The 19,372-nt window shown below is 35.7% G+C and overlaps 1 protein-coding gene across 18 annotated transcripts in view; it reads left to right on the forward strand.

The window, feature by feature from the left end:
• NCKAP5 (NCK associated protein 5) overlaps positions 1-19,372 on the forward strand; it is a 909,219-nt gene that overhangs the window by 331,321 nt on the left and 558,526 nt on the right. For 9 of the 18 annotated variants that reach the window (XM_036235766.1, XM_036235765.1, XM_036235763.1 and 6 more), the window contains 2 exons: positions 13,248-13,321; positions 14,142-14,180. The exons of 1 other annotated variant lie outside the window; for it this stretch is intronic. In XM_036235766.1, coding sequence (XP_036091659.1) covers positions 13,248-13,321; positions 14,142-14,180 — 113 coding nt within the window. Of the gene's footprint in view, positions 1-598; positions 736-13,247; positions 13,322-14,141; positions 14,181-19,372 lie in introns of all 18 variants that reach the window. 8 more of the 18 variants (XM_036235768.1, XM_036235777.1, XM_036235774.1 and 5 more) reach the window with 3 other exon arrangements.

Here is a 19,372-nt window from a genome sequence, read left to right on the forward strand (position 1 = left end):
CAAGTCTCTTTGTTGAGAAAAATGCAATTTTGCTACTGAGTTTTTTATCGGGGCATCTCCTGCTTCATAAGTCCTTTCTCTCCGTCCTCTAGCACTATGTTGTAACTGTCTTTATATGATTGGCAGTTCATTCTGCAGGCACACTTCTGGAAGCTGTTTATCTTGATAGAGAATAAACTACAGTGTAGGCTCAGGGTCTCTGGAAGCAAAGCTGAAGGAGAAAATGGTCCTGTACTATCAGAGGAGGCTTATTCTCCCACTGCTTCCCTTTCCCACTTTCTCTCTTGGCAGAGCTAAGATTGCAAACTAGAAAGAGGGCACTACCCTATGAAGACAGTAGGCAGCTCCCTGATGCAATCTCTTTATTTTCATAAAGAAGGAGCCCTTAGCCAAAAGAGGACCCTAATTCTTACCTTTCTACCTTCTAACTTCCACGTGGTATTTTCCCGATTATATTTACAGATCTGAAAATGCAGAGTGGCAGCCAGACGTGCCCTGCTTTGCACCCATCCCCATTATACCATAATGGTTTTGGTGTAGGGAATCATATTGAAATATCAATTAACTGGTCTTTAAGGAGCTAAATTTCTTTTTGCAGAATTACCTTCTTTTTGGATGTTGGCCAAGTTTAAGTATCTTCAGCACTAGGGTTGTCACAGCTGAAGAAATGACCTAGGTCTCTCCACATTACCTTAGAAGCCCTCTAAGATGACAGATCCAACTGAAAAGTTTCTGGTGAGTAGGCCCAGTTTCTGCTGCAGAGGCTTTAGTAAATTCAAGTTTCATTTCTCTCTTAGGCAACCCTACCCACAGTCCCCAGACCCCATCCTAGCCACATGCTCCTGTCTCCCCAGGATGAAAATATTCAGTAAAAGACAGGTCTTTATTATCCTGAGTAATTAATAATTCTTTATTCCCTGTGCCTTGCTCCTTAGTATATGTTGGGAGGGGTATGGTCACAGAATTCTACATGTAAATCAAAGACTATTGCCCAAGAGAGCCCTCCTACTCTTTCTGTGTTCCTCTGAGCTTCGATGGTTCAGCCCTTATCTTCATGATAGTTTTCTTTTGGGAATGTTTTTGGTTGTAGTTTTGTCGCTTTTGCCAATATCATTTAAACCTCTTTCTGACTTTTAGAATTCTTCATAATTTCTAGTCCACTTTCAGATTTTGCAATAAGGTAGATTCGTTCTGTGTGTCTGCGTGCGCATGTGCGCACGTACACCCTGCAGAATTATTACAGCTGAGAAGGCTGCTCGGAGAAAATAGCTTATCTCCTTAGGGCCTCCATTCTTTATTTCCAGAGGTATGAGGCAGGAGGACCTGTGTCTCCCATAATATATCACTTGATGTCAATATGGAGACCAGATTTAGGGGTAAGAAGTAGACGTGGCCAACAGTGGTGGTAATTCATATGTGCTGCCTTTTATTGTTTTTGAAAGTTCAACGAGACAGAGCTAGTTTTTCTCATCACCAAAACAAGTCAGAATGTTTAAATACTTAGTTAAAACAGTAACCTATAGCCACAGAAGGGTGAGAAAAACTCAAGTCTGTTACTTTTATTTTCTCATTTTTATAATGAAAATATAGACATAAATACTGTCTGATCCTGATTACCAACCATCCCCACCCAGAGGCAATAGAGATGGTCTTTGAAATACCTCACTCCAGGAGAGATGTTCTTTCCTCCAGTGTGATTTATGCACAGTGTCTGCAAGGGAGAGATGCAGTTTAACAGGCGACATACTCAAATCCTTGAATCCACAAATGCTTTTAGGCTCAGAAAATAAAATCCAAACAAAGTTTATGTGTTAATGCATAAATGTATAATACCTTCGCCCATTAGGAAATAGCCCATTTCTTGAGTGGAGCCCCTTACTAAGGAAGAGTATGAAAACAAAAAAAAATATATATTTTAAAATAATTTTACAGCTTTCCTGTGTGGCCAAGGATATCTTCCTAGGATAGGCAGCCCGAGTTTTCCAAAGAGTTCCTGGCTCCAATATGGGTAGAACTTTCTGCTCTTTTTCTAAAATACTTTTATGTCCACAGTCTTGTTTCCTAATATTATGGAATGTCAACAAAATACAAGGCTCTGACTTGGCTCAGTAGAGTAGGCGTTTTGGGTGGTTCAGAGAAAGGTTTGGTTTGTTGATTGATTTTTGGTGATTGGTTAGTTTTGTTCTGTTGACCTAATAGTTCCTCATAAGTGACAGAAAGCTCCATTTGGGAGACCGTTCTCCAAAAATGCCTCTGGGAGAACTGGCAACATCTTATACCTAGTTCTTGTTCAGACCTAATCTGCAGGCCCCACCCGACTCCCAGACTCACACAGTTGAATCTCTGAGCTGGGACCTGGAACCTGCCATTTTCTCAATTGTCTCCATAGCCTTTTAGGAGAACTGAACTTTAAGAATCACATGGTATTTTCTAGAACACTTCGTTCAGACTTTCTCTCCCCCCCGACCCTCCCAGCATCAGATTGTTCTCTTTAGACTCCCTGTGAGGACTTTGGAAAGCCCACTCCACTAAAACTGCTTCTGCCAGACCTCTGAGAGCCTCCATATTGGCGAATGCAGTGGTAAGTTTTGGGACCTGTCTTGTGATCATTGATTGTATTTGGCAGTCCCTTCTTGAAATACTTTTTTTCTGGAATATGTCTTTCTATCTTCTCTCACTAGTTTCTTCATTTATTGGCTTATTCTTCTCCTCCCAACCTCCAGTTACTGGGTCCTTTCCTCTAGAGTATCATTCCTTCCTCAGGTGATCTTGCTTCAGTCTCGTGGTTCCAAATATTTCCCATACACACTATGGAGTCCTAAAATCCTGTCCCCCAGGCCTCTCTCCTGAAGACAAATGTCCCCATCAGCATCTTCTCTCCCAAATGCAACAGGCATCTCAAGCGTAATTGCCCAAGGGAGAACAATTTATTCAACACCCTTGCACAGACATGTTCCTTCTATAGTCTTTCCTTTGTGAGTAAATGTCACAGTATCTAATTGCCAAAAACTCAATATTACCTTTGATTCTTTTCTTTTTCCTCATTGTCATGCTCAATGCATTAGCAAATTCTCTCACTTCAATCTTTGGGTCACTTCTTTACTCCAACAACTTATTATTCTCCCGGAGACATCCCTAGTCCAAGTGACTATCATCTTCCAATGTTCCCTGGCTGGTTTCCCTGCTCGTGCTTCTGCACTTGCAACCCCCGCACCCATTTCTGCAGTGAACAGTAGTCAGAGAGGTCATTCTCAAATTTACGTGAGATTGTTTCACTCCAGATCAAAACCCACTGAGCTTGCTCTGTACTTCACTGAGCGCAAAAGACAGTCCTTAAAGACCCTGACGATCTGTCACCTCCCTGTTCCGCTTGTGTGCATTCTGGACACACTGGCCTCGGTGCTGTTCCTGGAACTTGCTTGCACACTTCTGCTTCAAAGTCTTTGTTCCTCTCTCTGCCTGGGATGGACCTCCCAAGATAGTCCCCTGGTCTAGTTCCCTCGTTTCCTTTAGGTCTTTCCTCAAATGTCCGTTCCTGTACCAGTCTATGTTAATGCCACTTCTCTACTTCAGCTTCTCCTTCCACTCTTCTCTCTCTAATTTTTCCACATAACACTTACTTTCACTTATTATGTCTGTCTCCTCCACGAAACTGTAACTTTCATGAAGGCAGAGACTTCCCCGGCTGGACTCCCTAGCCTAGAGGAATGCTTGAAATAATTGATACTCGAAGTATCTGAATTTGGCAATATTCAAAAATATTGAATTTGGCATTATTTATACTGGTATTACTAATTTCTTTAAGAAAACAGTGAATATTAGTGGGGCTAAGCAATAAACTAATCCATGTTGCCATAGCCAGTGATTTTTAAAGTGTGTTCTCTAGACCAGCAACATCAGAATCACCTGGGAGCTTGTCAGCGATGCAAATTCTCGGGCTTCTTCCTAAACCCACTAAATCAGAAAATTTGGAATTGGAGCCCAACAATCCAGTTTCACCTGCCCTTCACGTGATTTAGATGAACAAATGAGAACTATTACTATGAGTAAACAAATGTGTTATTCTCTCCAGGTGATGTTTCAACCTAGTTCCAGTGCATCAGTCTCTTAAAATGCCTTAAAGCTCTAACTGCCTTTCAGACTGCTTATTCAGACTCTGACTGAATAACATTGATGCCCACTTACCTCTTGGCACCTATTTGCAAGTCCTGGGCTAGGTGCTGGGATTGTATAGTTTATATCTTGGACTTTTCAGAACAAGCAAGGAGCCTGGCTTTACCAGAGTTCCAGGACAGTTTTGGAGAAATAATAGGAGGTAAAATTAGAACATAACTGGCTAAATTTTGAAGGGTGTTAGTAATGATAAGCTCGAGGGGCCATGACACACTGTAGTGAGTGAAATCGGCATTCTGTAATCCAATATTTGAGTGGAAGGAAACATGTGAAAAGTATAGTATACTGATACCATTGGTCCATCAGTCAGTTCTTGTTAAGTTTTGATGTAATACTGGGTTTTGTACTAGTCCTTGACCTTTCTGTGGCCAAACTCTTCTACTTAAAGTCGTTGGCGACCTAATTGAAGGTTTCCACTTATATAAGGCTCTGTCAGTGTCTCTCCATCAAAGCAAGAATCAAGGTCAAATGAGGAGTCTGCTAGACATGTCATTTTTATTTTCACAATGATTGATCTCTTTATTTTTTTGATGTATATATATATGTGTATATATATACACAAAATATTAAATATAATCTACACTCAAGCTGACAAATGATGTTACTAACTTGCAGAACTTTAGGATAGATTGAATTATTTTTCATTTCCACCTCAGGAAAAAAAAAAAAAAACTAAACTTAAAATAAGTTATTTCCACCTAAGTGAATTCCTTCATTTGACCAATGTGTTCTTATCTCCTAAACTGCTATAAAAACAATATGTAAGAAAATGTTATAGGCAGCTTAGGAATACAATAATCGCTTCTCTTTTTCACTTAAAACCAAATGTAACTCATGATACCTAGAAGAATATCTAAGTGTCAGTAACAGCATCTTTGTCAAATTATCAGTAATACATAGCATCTTTGTCAAATTTGATAGGAATTAAAATATGCTGTTTTGATTTAGTCCATTTATTAGAATAGAATGCCAAATATGAAACTATAGTTGAAGTTCTGCCCTTGGCCTTGCTAAGCCACGGAAGGGGAATCAGAGCAAAACCAAAGCTATTAATTTGGAGGTTTATTCCTGACCTCGTTTCATGGCTTTGCACATAGTCAGATCCTCCTAAGTGATGGGGATGGGGGTGTTGTTCTGCTTTTAGTTTCTGTCTTACAAATACAGCATCTACTTTGAGGGCAGTTAGCTGTGAGAAGGAAATTCTCTGCTTTAATTTGGCCGGGAACCATGGAAAATGTGCTAGATTGAGTAATTGTCTTGAGTGTGTTATTGTTTGATCAGAAGCGAATCATATAACCATAATCTGAGCCTTAGTTTTCAAAGTTGAAATGGTGACTATGACTCAAAGATATTGAGGATAAAATGAGAATGGATGCCAAATTGCTTTGGAAAACTATAATGGATGCCAGAGAGCTTTTGAAAACATTACTATTTTGATTAAATTATATTTACAAAATATAAATTATTTTGATTAATATAGTTTAATGAATCAAGTAATATAGAGCTGTTAAGTTGGCTGCTTAGTATTTTACTTTGTGTATTTGCCATGTTAAGTTCCAAAAGAAATGACTAATATTTATTATATTACTTACATAGAGACTTAGCTGCAGTAACAAAGAGATCCCAAAATACAGCGTTTTAAATAAGATATAGACACTTCTTTTTCATGTAAGAGGCCAAAGGGAAAGATAAGGGTGGGAGCTTCTTTAAAGTTCAGTTAGTTTCACTATCTTCAATATGTACCTTCTGTCTCTGGGCCCATTGTTGTTACTGTTCCCAGCTAGAGGAAGAATGTATCATGGACAAACAGCTTGTCTTTAGGTTGGAGACTCTTTGGATATTGCGTGTACCATTTTTGCTCACATCTCTTTGACTTGAACTCAGTCACATGCTCACACCTAGCTTGCTGGGGAATGGAATCTGTAGCTCAGGATCCATGTTTTCAGCAGAAACCTGGGAGGAGCAGGAGCTGTTTTTAAAATAAATAGGGGAAATTATATGATACTTGTGTTTATAAGTATTTCATTGGAAGAATTAATGTTAGCACAGACACCAGTCAAGAATGGGAAGTACTTATCTATTACTTTGCTGTATAATTTCAAAAAAGGACATGTTTTAGTTTTTTTACTTTTACCATGCACATGTACCTTTTCATTAAGGTGACACAATAATTTTTGAGGGAAGCATCACTTGTTATAGTAGTAATTTCCTAATTGTGGAAATTCCTGTATCTAATGATAGCTCTTTTAATTTGAACAGCTGGCCTCCTGGCCTCCTTGCCTGTGCTTCTTTGCCCAAAGGTGAACTGGGAATCCTGCATCAGTAGTGACAAAAGTGCCGACAGGATTTAACAGGCTCGGCCATAAATTATACTGATTATAACATGAAGATTATTTGGAGGGATTTTTGGATCTCTGCAAGCTTTGATTTAGTATTATATTTTAAACTCCACTTAAAACAAATGATATGTCAGATCCTCACATCGTTAGAATTCATTTATAATGGGCTTTTCTCAGAACTGACCTAGATCAGACAATAGGAAGTTTGCATTAAATGTGCTTATGCTACTCATATATGCAGTGATCAGTATACCTATAAACCTCTAATTACTTTAAATGTTTCACACTAAATGCCTTGAGACGTGCATTAAAGAAGTGAAAAGCAAATTTCCTGAAATGTAGTTTCAAGAAGATACTAATTTACATGAATTTTAGCTGAGGAACAGATGTCTTTTTAATGCTGTACCTTTGTAAAAATTTTTAAAACATATTATATATCTTGATGTAATTTGATGTTGCTCCTCATTCCTAAGGTGGCTTAAATGCTTTTAGCAGAACACTGACAAGGGCAAGTAAAAAAAAAAAAAATGGGACTCCATTGTTTCAAACACCAGCTAAGCTTTAGAATAATATAAAGGAAATGGTTTCATTATGGTATTTTAGATCTAGCTGTCTAAAATGTAATTATAATAAAATCATTGTGGCTGGTATTTTCTGGGGCTGTATTTTTCTAAATAATCACTTTTTTATATTTGTATAGTGAGTATATATTTTTAAATTATAGAAAGAGAAAAATATATAGAAGGCATTAAATTAACCATAATGCTAACCTGTACTGTTTGCTTTCTTTCTTTTAGTCTTTATATAGATTTTCAAATTTGTGATACAAAGAGTTATGCAGTTTTACATTCTCCTTTCATGGAACATTATGCTGTTTTCCACTTTGTTATATACTTTTTACAAATTTAAGGAATTGTATATTTCTTCACATGGGTAAAGCATGTTTTCTTTTCATCATGCTCATATTTGGAAGCTAAGAATATCCAATTTATTTACGTTGTCATAAATAGTTTATTTACTCAGGATGATTTCTCGACATAGAGTTTCTAGATCAAATGTGTATCATTGACGTTTTAAATTTTATGACATAAATTACCAAATTACTTTCCCCAACTCTTACGAAACACACTCTTGTAGTTAAGCTTTTTATTTATCAAGTATGAAAAAATAATTTTTGTACCTATGTGCAAAGAGATTTTTGTTTCTACTTCTTTCTTTCTCTTCCTGCCCCTGCTGGCCACCACAAAGACACATAATGTACATTCTGCATTTTCTGTCTGATGTTTTTAAATTTTGTTAAATTTTATAATTATATTTACATATTTAGAAAAAGTTTATTTAAATTCTTTTGAATCTTTCATATTTTGTATTTCACATTTTTAAAATTTATCACTGAGGTATAGAATGTGTAAACATACATACATGCACATACATATATACATGTCTCATATATTTTTTTACTCATCTATTGCGTATTTGGTATATATGCATATATGTGTGTGTGTGTATGCCTTTAAGTTTAAAATACATACACATACATTTATATATTTTAGTTTTTAATTAAAGTAGATGCTTTATTTTCTAAATTTAGGAATCTTAAGATTGGCTTTCTGTTGCTTTGCTATATAGCAGCTACTTAAATTAGGGATACTTTTGAATTAAGACTCAAAACTCTGTCCATGTATCTCATTCTGTGGACATCTGTGGTGACTGGTAGCTATGGAGTCAATCTCTTTTAGCTGCTTAGTACGAAACCCCATTGTTTGGATACTTGCAGTGTGTTTTTCCCCCCACAATTTTTATTCAGCTCTTATCCCAGTGGACATATGAATAGTTTTCCATAAACTCTACCTGGAATGTACTTGGCCCCTTTGATATGAATAAGCAAGTCTTTAATCCTCTGCTATTCTGAAATGTCGCTTTAATAATTCCTCGATTATCATTTATATTCCAAATATTGTTGAATGATCAAAAGTTATAATTATTAGTCAAACCTACATTTTCTGACCAAATATCCAGCATGTCTCTATTTATTTGCATCCTTATCTTTTACTTAATTTACTTAGATTATTGCTTGTCCTGCACAGAATGTGTATATGCTTTCATTGTCAATTCTATTATATCTAACATGGATTTTGTCATGGGAAAATGAATGGAATAGAATGTTCATTAAATTAATAACTGAACTTCAATAGAATCTCAGTGCTGAGTGACATGGAAAGTGCATGCCGGGCGAAGCAAGGCTTGGGAAACTGAGTTTTCATAGACAATGTTTTATAGACTGCACATTGATGGCAAGGAAAATGGAGATGTGGGTATGTTTTTCTTCTAGGTTACAGCAGTTTTAGTCTTCACTAGCTAAGTTATACACATATTAACTGAATCATACCATAAAAAATTCTAGAAAAGTTAGTGAGAATTTAAGTATGTGGCCTGGGTTGAGTAATTTGATTTGTTTCTAGATAATACTGAAAAGTCGATTTCATCAGTGTGACCATCTTAGTGCCAGTACATCAAAATTCATTGCCCACTCTCCTCTGAAGTACCATTTCATGGCGGGGAGAGTCACCCCATAATAAAATCACAATGTAGGGCTCAACAGTTTCCAATTCTGCTATTGCATTTCATATCTCTTTGAAATTCTTAGCTCGCTCACCGTATTGTTTTATAAAATTTAATTCTGCTATCTTTCTTACACAGTATATATATTTTTTTACCTTTCTGCACATTTCAGGAAAACCAGGTCTTTCTATATACTACTGGACAGGTTAAGGCTCTGTCTAAAATGCTTTCATGTTTTTCTTGTAAGTCATTTTCAGAATGACACCCTCTCCTGTGTTCTTTCTCTCGTGTTCCAGTACTTCTTCATGGGAACCCTGCGGTATGTCTTCAATTTACTTGTTCTGAAATGACCCATTCAGATCCTGGGACTTCCAATAGACTCTAGATTCCACTTTCCATCCATTTGCATTTAAAGAAATGTTTTCTCTAAGCTCTCCCAATATCCAATCTTTCAGGCAATCTGGGGAGCTCTGTTATACTGAGGTGGAATCTTGTCATACTCTTTTTTTCTTGCCCTTGCCTTTGGTACTTTATAATATTGGAGTCTCTGTATAATAATATTCAGTATGCACTTTATATCCAAGTTCTTGCTATAGGTGCAGTAGCTACAACATTATACTTGCCGTGACTGTAGTTCTACTGGATACCACTGCCAGCCCCACTGCCATCATCCTTCATTGTTTTCTAACAGTTAATCTCCAAATGGATGGATAAAAGTGGCTCCAAGTAGAATAATCCTATTTTATTCTTAAAGAATGGTAGAGATTTCTCATTAGTTAACGAATTTCTTTAATTCAGGGGCCAGATGATAAATGTATGGGAGTGCTGCCAAATTTCTTCTAGGTAGGAAAAAAATATGGTTTCATGTAAGCAAAAGCACATATAAGCATCATATCTTTTTTTTCCCCTCAATCTATTTTAGTTGGAGACAGAGGGAGGGGAGATGATGGAGGGAGGGAGGGAAGAAGGGAGAGAGAATGTATGTATGTATGTGTATATGTGTGTGTTTGGGAGGGGTAGATGGGAGTATAGATAATACCCAAAATAATTACCCAACTAAAATGTATTGGATGTTAGAAGTAAGAGTGCTATGGTGAAAAATAAAGCTAAAAAGAAAGATAGAGAATCTATAATTCTAGTTTCCCATTGTTATGTGATTTAAGACATCATCAAAGTTATTTTAATGGGAAGTCAAGTAAAGCTGCTTTAAATAGAAACAGTTAGTATTTGAAATAGCTTTAAAACCTCAATCCAGCTACATGTGCATTTAATAGTTGAAAATGTGTTACCATTATTAATTTCTACTGTGCGACATTATGAACAAGGCTATGCTCACTGCTTGGCAGACACTATGATATATTTTTACTTAAGCTATTTTATTTAATCCTTATAACACCTCTATAAATTAAGTATTATTTATCCCTCGGAAGATGAAGAAAATAAATCTTAGATTAAATAACTTGCCTGAGGAAAACAGAGCTAACAAATACCCAAACCAGGATTTGAATCTAAATTTCTATGATCCAAAGATCACATTTGTAATCACTGTGCCTTTCAGCTTCAAGCTCTGACTTGCACTAAACGATGAACAAAATAACAAATCCTTTAGTTTTAATCCAAGTTGTTTTCCAGAGCTTACATGTGACTTGGCATACCTCTCCAACTTTATTTTAGACTATATACCCCAGGTTCTCTACTGTCAGACCCACTGGCTTCTCTTCGGTTCCTTAAATATCACATTTCGGGGGCCTTTTCATATACTGTTTCCTTCGTCTGTGGTATTCGCTCCCCCGTGCCCACTTTCTCTATGTGCTTGCCTCTTCCTTCTCTTCCAGGTGCTAGCTCACATGTCATTTCTTCGACCTTCTTCTGACCAGTGTGCATTTTGTCCCTCCCATTAAGTCTCTCCTATCACTAGCTGTTTCCTTTACAGCATGTAACTCATTTGTTATTTCTCTTTCTCTGGACTGTAAGCCCTTTGAGGGCAGGAACCTTGGACATGTTGGTTACTACTGTATCTGCCAAACTGACACCTGGAGGACTGCTCTAATAGATGTCGAGAAAACAGTTGAATGAAAAAGAAACAAATGACTTTGAAATTTACATATTTGTTTCTTGGGAGCACTGTCTTTAAGATTTTTTTCAATGAAATGTATTTGAAATGTCTTTGATAATTTTTTTCATTAAAAATTATTGAGGTGACATCAATTAATAAATTCAAATAAGTTTCAAGTATACGATTCAACATTAAGTCATATATGTATCGCATGTATATTCATCACCCAAGTCAGATTTCCTTCTGTCACCAAATATTTGGCCCCTTTTCCCCCTACCTACCTCCCCGCTCTCCCCTTCCCTCTAGTAACCACTAATCCACACTCTGTGTTCATGAGTCTCTGTTTGTTTGTCATATTTGTTTATTGCTTTCAGTTTTATATCACACATGTGAGTGAAATCATGTAATTTTCAATTTTTTCGGTCTGATTTTTTTTGCTTAGTATGATTATCTCAAGATCCATCCATGGTGTCACAAATGAGAGTATTTTGGTTTATCTTATGGCTGAGTAATATTCCATTGTATATATGATCCATATTTCTTTATCTAGTCACATATCACAGGACACTTTTCTTGCTTCCATGTCCTGGCCATCATGAATAATGCTGATAGGAACATTGGTGTGTATAAGTCTTTGATAATTTTAATGTTTTAAATCTTGTTTAACCCTTGATCAGGATACTCAACACCATCACAAACTATTATAATTTAGTGCAGTAACAGATTTCTGCTTTGGTGTTTACATGCTCAGTAGTCTTATGTAAATAACTAACCTGAAAATGAATATTATTTAATAAGAATAAAACTCTTTAGCTGATCATCTGTAATAGAATGATAATATTATAGAAACATAACAGTTTTTAGCTAGGTAAGGACTTAGGACACTTTCTAGTCTGACTGAAATATTGTAGAAAAACAAGAAGGCTTCTCAAAAGCTATGCAGGTAGATCCAGGTCTAGGAAAAAGGAACAGAGCCCTTTCCATTACATGAGGTCAACATTTACTTTGTATTTTTCCACTCACCCTGCTCTCCATTACAGTGAATATTCCTATAGGAATGATAGATTATATATAGCATTTAATTAAAATAAGGATATATTTCAGAAAGAAAAATTCCCAACTCATCTCAAATTCATAAGAAATGAAACGATAATTTTCATGGCTGCCTTTTGAAATCATTGTACACTATTCTATCTAAGGTGGCTGTAATGTAGACACAGAGGCTTGTAGGCTAGATCTTCAAATAGAAAGGAAAGATGTATCAGGTTCAGGATGACAAAAACAAATTATGCATTGTATTTTGTTCCACAGTTAGCAGTTGAAACTATTGCATGTGAACCTCATATTCAGAAATTGCAAATTAAAAAATCAGATTTAATAACCTATGAATTTTTATGAATCATTCTGATATGAAAAAGGTCCTTCTCATTCTTCGGAATCGTTTCTTGAAAATACAATTTGATTTACAAATTTATAGACATTTCAAAAAACAAGACACCTTGCCTTCATGTCTTCTTAATGCCAAACATTTGTTTCCTAAGAGTCAAAGAAAACAAAAAACAAATTACACTGTCAGTTTCTATAAAGGAGATGAAGAAAAATAGACATGTGTTTCATCAATGTCAATGATATGCCCAGTGAATGTGGGCATGAACATGTAAAAGCATTCTATGAAGCTCAAAAATGGCATTTTTGTTTGTTTGTTTGTTTGTTTTCTAGGAAGTGGTCCTTGTATTATCAGCGTAATCAAGAACTGTATTGCCTATCTTATTATTCTTCTAAGGTCAGCAGAGATATTGGCTCACTTACTTTTATGTAGTAGAATATAGACTCTAGTATTGATGACCAAGAAATTTAGCTTTTTTTTCTGTGAATAAGATGATTTTTATGCTCTGTAGAACTCCAGTTCTCTTCAGTGCTTTGTTTATAGAATGATCATAGGATATAGAGAAAATATTCTTTTTCTCCCCAAAACTATGCATATAAATCATAGAAACATTAGCTTCTAGGAATCAAGGGATTATCTTGTCAAAATCTTCCTTGTAGAGATAGAGCTAGTCTTAAAATACTGGTGACCACTGTAACGAGGATTTGTCTTTGTCTGTCTGTATGTTCAGGAATACATGGATTCCAATAAATACATTGAACATCTGGTAACTCAACTTGAGGAGCAACATAGAAGCCTCTGGAGGTGAGTTAAATCCATGTCCTTGACTTATAGCAGCCTCTGTAGCTTTGATCTTGATCATGGAGGCAGGGCATTGGAAGACGGTCTTTTGTTTCACTTGGTGCCAAAAGATCCATTGAAGGCAAACATTGCTAGAAGCTACCTAGAAAACTCTTTAATTTTTATTAAAGTAAAGCAACAGTGCCAAAAGTTGTCCTTGAGTCTGCTCAAAGCTGGAAGGATCGTAGAAATCATGACACTTGCCAAGGTGAATGAGTTAATTAGTTCAGGGTCATATGTTAACCTTATATTGTAGAACCCAAATCTCTGACCCTTGCTTGCTTAAAGATTATTTTATTATTTCTGTAATTAAAAGGTAGGGCATTTCTGTTTAAAATTCTGCTCTTAATATTAAAGAGGAATATTTTAGGAATGCTGTTGTATATGTCTCCAATATTTTGTTCTACATTGTGGGTTTTGATTCTCAGTAAGGATATGTGTATGAGAATATTTGTATAGGTAATTTGAAAAAAGAGGTTAGCAGCATAGAAGTTATATTTTCAAGTTATTCATTCCCTGGGGACCTGTTGGAGGTTGAGAGTGGCAAAGATGGTTGAGATGTTACCTAGATCTGTAAGATCCATGTGGTCATGCTTTTCACAGATGCTGCTATGGAATCTGAATTCCTTTTGTTAAATCACTGTACGTCTTGTTATCTGGAATAAATATGCTAGTGATTAATTATATGATGGCTCACATTGCGCCGGAATTGTTTCCTACAATTAGCTTTGTCTCCCAATCGGCAATGAGCCCCTAACATCCTTTATTTCTTAACTCCTCACAGCACGGAGCAGAGCACTCCCTCTGTTCACAGAGATGGCAGGTAAATATTTTCTAACACTGTGGCTTTCTTGCCCATCCTCATCCAAATGCATTACCATTGTTCTCTGTACCAGGCTATGCTGCCTCTTCTTTATACACCCTGTAACAGATCCTAATAACCTTGAAATTTGTCTTCCTGAGGAATTCTAGTTCTTGAGTGAAATGCCTAATATCTTCATTTCTCCTGATAGAAAACAGATCTGTGGTTGTAGTAATAGAGAATATTCTGTTTCTACACATAGAAGAGTTACTGGTAAGCTACAACAAAAGTATACAATTTAAAAATCTGCTTATCACTAATAGACACTAGTTAATTTTATATAACTTGATGTAATCTTTGCTAGATTTGTTTTGGAAAGCTATAACCTGGTGCTGAAATAGTTTTCTTTTGTGAACCAGTGTATTTTATTAACAAAGCCAACAACAATATATTTATGGTTATGTGTCTTTTAAATTATATTTTCCGTAAATTTACTACAAAATATATTTAAAAGGTTATCTAACTGAATTGTAACATTTTCTTTGAACTAAATGATTTTATTATCTTCTAAGAGAAAAGTACACAAAAATTATGAATACCATCCAACAAAAGAAATTTAGTTTAATTTGGTCATTAAGTGTGTCTTATACATATCAAGGGAAAGTAGTAATGGTTTCACAGGTCTTTGAACCAAATACCTGAATGGGAGGAATATTTTCCTGCTAATAAAAACCTTGTGGTCTTCTCCAATACGATTAAATTATAATCCAATTTCAGGAACAGAATTAAGCTCACATAAAGTAAGAGCTCAGAATTTTGTGTGCAGCCACTTCCATTATCCTTCAGAAATAGAATTATTGCTGGTGAAGAAACATAGCCTTCTATGTGGTGTCAAGGATTTAATAAAACTACATTTGAATAACAATAAAGGGCAATAATGACATTTGAATAGTCAGAATAACTACCAGTGAGAAAATGTAAATGGGTAGCATTGAAAAGAAAATGAAAAGTAATAATAGCAGATTTATATACTATTTATTGAATCATGAAATTATACTTGATTATATTTTGCAAACAGATCTTGACTGACTTAAGTGATAGGCTTTGTGATGGTTATTACAATGTTGTAACAGCAACTGTGTAGCCAAATTATTTTTGGTGAAGAATATGTGAGTGACAGTGAGCAGTGTGGGAAATTCTTTCTGGTTATAATTAAATTTTTAAAATGCTTTCTTGAGTTAGGTAGAATCTATGATGCACAGAGGATTATGGGGATAGCATGTCATGAACACAAGCACAACTAAATTGTCTGGTTAAACAAATGTTCCCATAACTCAATTTAAGACTTTTTCTCTGACTTTATTATGCTTTTGATTTGTAGCTGGTTGCAATTTTCATGGAGTGAGCTACTTGTCATTTTTCTTGATACTAACTGATGGCCTTCCATTTATACTTGAACTAACATATAACTTAAAAGAAAAGATAAATTCTGAAATTTAGAACTTCCATTAATAACGTTGGTCAGCATTAATTTAAGACCACAGTGTTTGCAGATTGATCAAAAGCTGAGGAGACACATGCCATACTATTGTTAATACTTGCTGAATGGTGAAAGAATTGGACAAATGGTAGAAGACTGGGTACAAGGCTTGGAAGTCCTTATTTTCATGGAGGGGGAGCTACTTGTCTTCATAGGTTTTAGTCATTTCTTATAGCATAACCATCTGTTGTGACACAAATATATTGTGGTAATCATATTCTCAAGATAACTAGTTATTTTGGGGTCCTGTTTAGTATTCTACTGAAATAGACCTATATCTGGGTTTTCAAATTGCTAAGGAATTTGTGAAGCCCAAATATAGCCATCAAGGAATAAACAGTCATTTAACTCAATACTCTTTTTTTGACACCAACAGAAAACTTCTGTGAATTCGTCTGAATAAGAGAGTGGAGTCAGAACATAGAACTTAACTAAGACTTGAGTACAAATCTAAGTGTGTTTAATTTGTCCTGCATCTCTCTGCTTGATGATGAAAAAGAAATATACCCATGGCAACTTGTTTACTGGTTGACATTGAAATGTGATCATAAATTTCTGCACGTTTATTTGTTTTAATGTAGAAAGTTAAAATTAGGAGAAAAAGCTCATTTGTACTTAATAATTTTTATAGCATCTGTTACTATTTCTGATTTGGCTGGATGTATCTGTGAATGACAAAGATCGTAAGAAAACAATTGCTGAGAATGTTTTTCTCCTACATTTGATAGAAATCCTTATCTATTTGCAGCCTCAAATTAAGAGGTTAGAACAAATACAAACCATTGGAAAATATAAATAAAATTCATGAATATTTATGGAATTAATGACACTTTGATGTCACATGTGAAATTATACAAAATGGGAGCAGCATAATACTATGAGTGGAGAGAGTTTTGGAATGGAGTTTTGGAGACTTGAAAGCCTATCCCTTACAACAATAAAATAATGACATCTGAGACTGTATTTCCTTATCTCTAAAATTGAAATATCAATATAGCTAGTAGTTCAAGATTATTGAGCACTGAGATTATATAAAACATAATGTCTAAAGTCGTGTTACATTTATGTACCATGTCAGACATGTATAATCTCATTTTTTCTATAATATTTAAACACTATATAATAATCAACCTGTATGATACATCTATCATAGACATCTTCAAGAACATGAGTAGAAATGACTAATATAACAGAAATACCTAACAATTTGCCAGTAGCTCAATCAAATAATGTCAAAGTGTTCATTTAGATTTTCATAGCTCAGATTGGAGCCAGTATTATTACTAGCTTGTAAATAAATAAAGTAGGTCCGCATGACCAAAATTAAATCACAAGATCTGGTGAATGCAGAGTGCCAACTGCTAGCCAACAGATGCCAGATGACCAAAGTCCCATTTGAACAAGCTCTATCTAGGCTCTGGTCTCTCAATCGAAGCACTATTGACATTTGGGGCTAGGTTGTTTTTTTATCATGGGCGGCTGTGGGGTTGTCCTGTCCATTGTAAAACATTTGGCATAATCCAACCAAAAAAATGTCTCCAGATATTTTCCATGTGTTCCATAGGGGTCAAAATCATATTTTCTCCCCATCGAGAACCATTTCTCCCCATCGAGAAACATTGACACAAACATTTTTCTAAGTACACACCAAGGAATACTACTACTCTGGGTCACTATTGTAGGTGTTATAAGAAAAATAAAGATATTTTGTGGTCAAATTTGAAATATACTAGGCAAAACCAAGTTTTAAAATTGTTTTAATTGCAAATCTTTTCAGGGTTTCTTATATTGCTAACATGTAATTGCTATACACATCGAATATAGGATATAAAATGTAATTTTGACTTTTTAAAAATATCTCAATCTTATCTTCCTTGAAGTATCTACTCTAAGTTTCCAAGAAACACATTTTGGGAAATGGCGATCTATCCAGTTTGATAGCCAAATGTGCAACAACATGGCTTGTGTCCCTTCCCTCCTCCCATCTTCCCCCACTTCACTGGTACTGCGATAGGTGACTTGGCGAAAGAACATCTAGTTTTGTGAAGAGTCTGGGTATTTGGTAAAAGGGAAAAGTAGATTATGTGGAAAAGCCAATCCCAAGTTCTTCACCATTTTCATGAGTGGTAGACCTAACCTCAATACCAAATTCTAAGAATCCAAAGAATAACTGATTACAAGCTATTTTTGCCAGAGTAAAGCACTTAACCTCTGCTTCCCCAGGAGGAGAAAGGATGGATTATACATCACCAAGAAGAGGAAAACACTTAATTAAAAATTACATATAGATCCCTGGTTGGAATAAAATTTCCTCAGGCCTATCTCTTACAACAATAAAATGATAATTTTATTGTATCCAAAATTCTTAAAAATAGACTTTTGCTTTTGCTTGTGGCTTATATGTGATTTTTTAAAATTAAAATTGTTAGAATGACATTGGTTAATAAAATCACATAGGTTTCAAATGTCCAATTCAATAATACATTATATATGTATTGCATTGTGTGTTTCCCACCCAAATTTAACTTTCCTTCCATATTTATGTGATTCTTATGCTAAGGAAAGAGATAGAAAAAATGAGCAAAAACTTTGTTTTTATACTCATTGTGATTCAAAATGTTCCTTATTGAATAATGAAATAAAAGACTCATTCACATTCTCCATAATTTTGATATATTTATTTATTTTGAGAGTATAGATAGTTGGCACCAGTGCCTACAGTTCATTTCAGCTCTAATCTATAAAACGCGAGTGAGTGATATTAAAGGTGCTTACCGAAAGGCTATCTCCTATTCTCTCCCTGGGAAAGCAAAGTATTTGCTTATGTGTTATCTAGAAATTATCTTGTATTTATAAAATAGAGATAAGAAGCAACAACACATATGTCCCAAGAAAAGTCAAGCCCAGAGCCTCTTGGAGATGTGCCTTCTATGCATCTTGGGTCTCAGAATCACATTATCTAGGCATCTTAAGAATTAGCATGTCTGTATCCCCATGGGGTTAATTTATGTAGACTAAGAAGATGCCAAGTATTAAACAGGTTGCCTTTGCTGTAATCATAGACTTCCACTGGGGAATCTTAATTGGCAACAAGTAAAATTGCTCTCCATGAATTCTTAATGGTGGTCACCACATAAAATGAGAACTGTGATTTGTTTTCTAAGTCCCTTCAAGAGAAAAAGAGGCTATCTCTGGGGAACAGAATATATAGCAAACAAAGAGAGAGCCCACTGCTCTGCGATAGCAACAAAAGCTCTGAAAGCAAAACCTCATGCTATGCCAACTCAATAACAGCACATGGGTTCCCAGCTCTGCATCCTCATCTCACTCTGTGAGGTCAAAAGAGGCCAGGGCTAGCAAGCTCTACATTATCTTCCCCTCCTCTCAACCCTTGGGTTGGATTTCTAAATCATAGCAGTATTCTCGGGCAAGTGTAAGCACAAGGGCCACTTGGAAACCCATCAATGTCATTTCTCAATTACCCACCAAGGGGTTGCTTCAGAGATGCAGCCAGTCCCAGACCCCTGCTAAGATAAGAGTCTTTCCTCTAAGTCATGCCCTCTGCCCAGCACAAAGGAGAATAAATCAGGGCTCTGGAAATCGGGTATTGCCACATGCTTCAATGGTTATGTCATCCCTGGGCAGTGATGGGGAGGGCTATGGGCTGAGCTGT

Source organism: Rousettus aegyptiacus, unplaced genomic scaffold (genome assembly GCF_014176215.1).
Source record: "Rousettus aegyptiacus isolate mRouAeg1 unplaced genomic scaffold, mRouAeg1.p scaffold_m13_p_2, whole genome shotgun sequence".
Taxonomy (NCBI): Eukaryota; Metazoa; Chordata; class Mammalia; order Chiroptera; family Pteropodidae; genus Rousettus; species Rousettus aegyptiacus.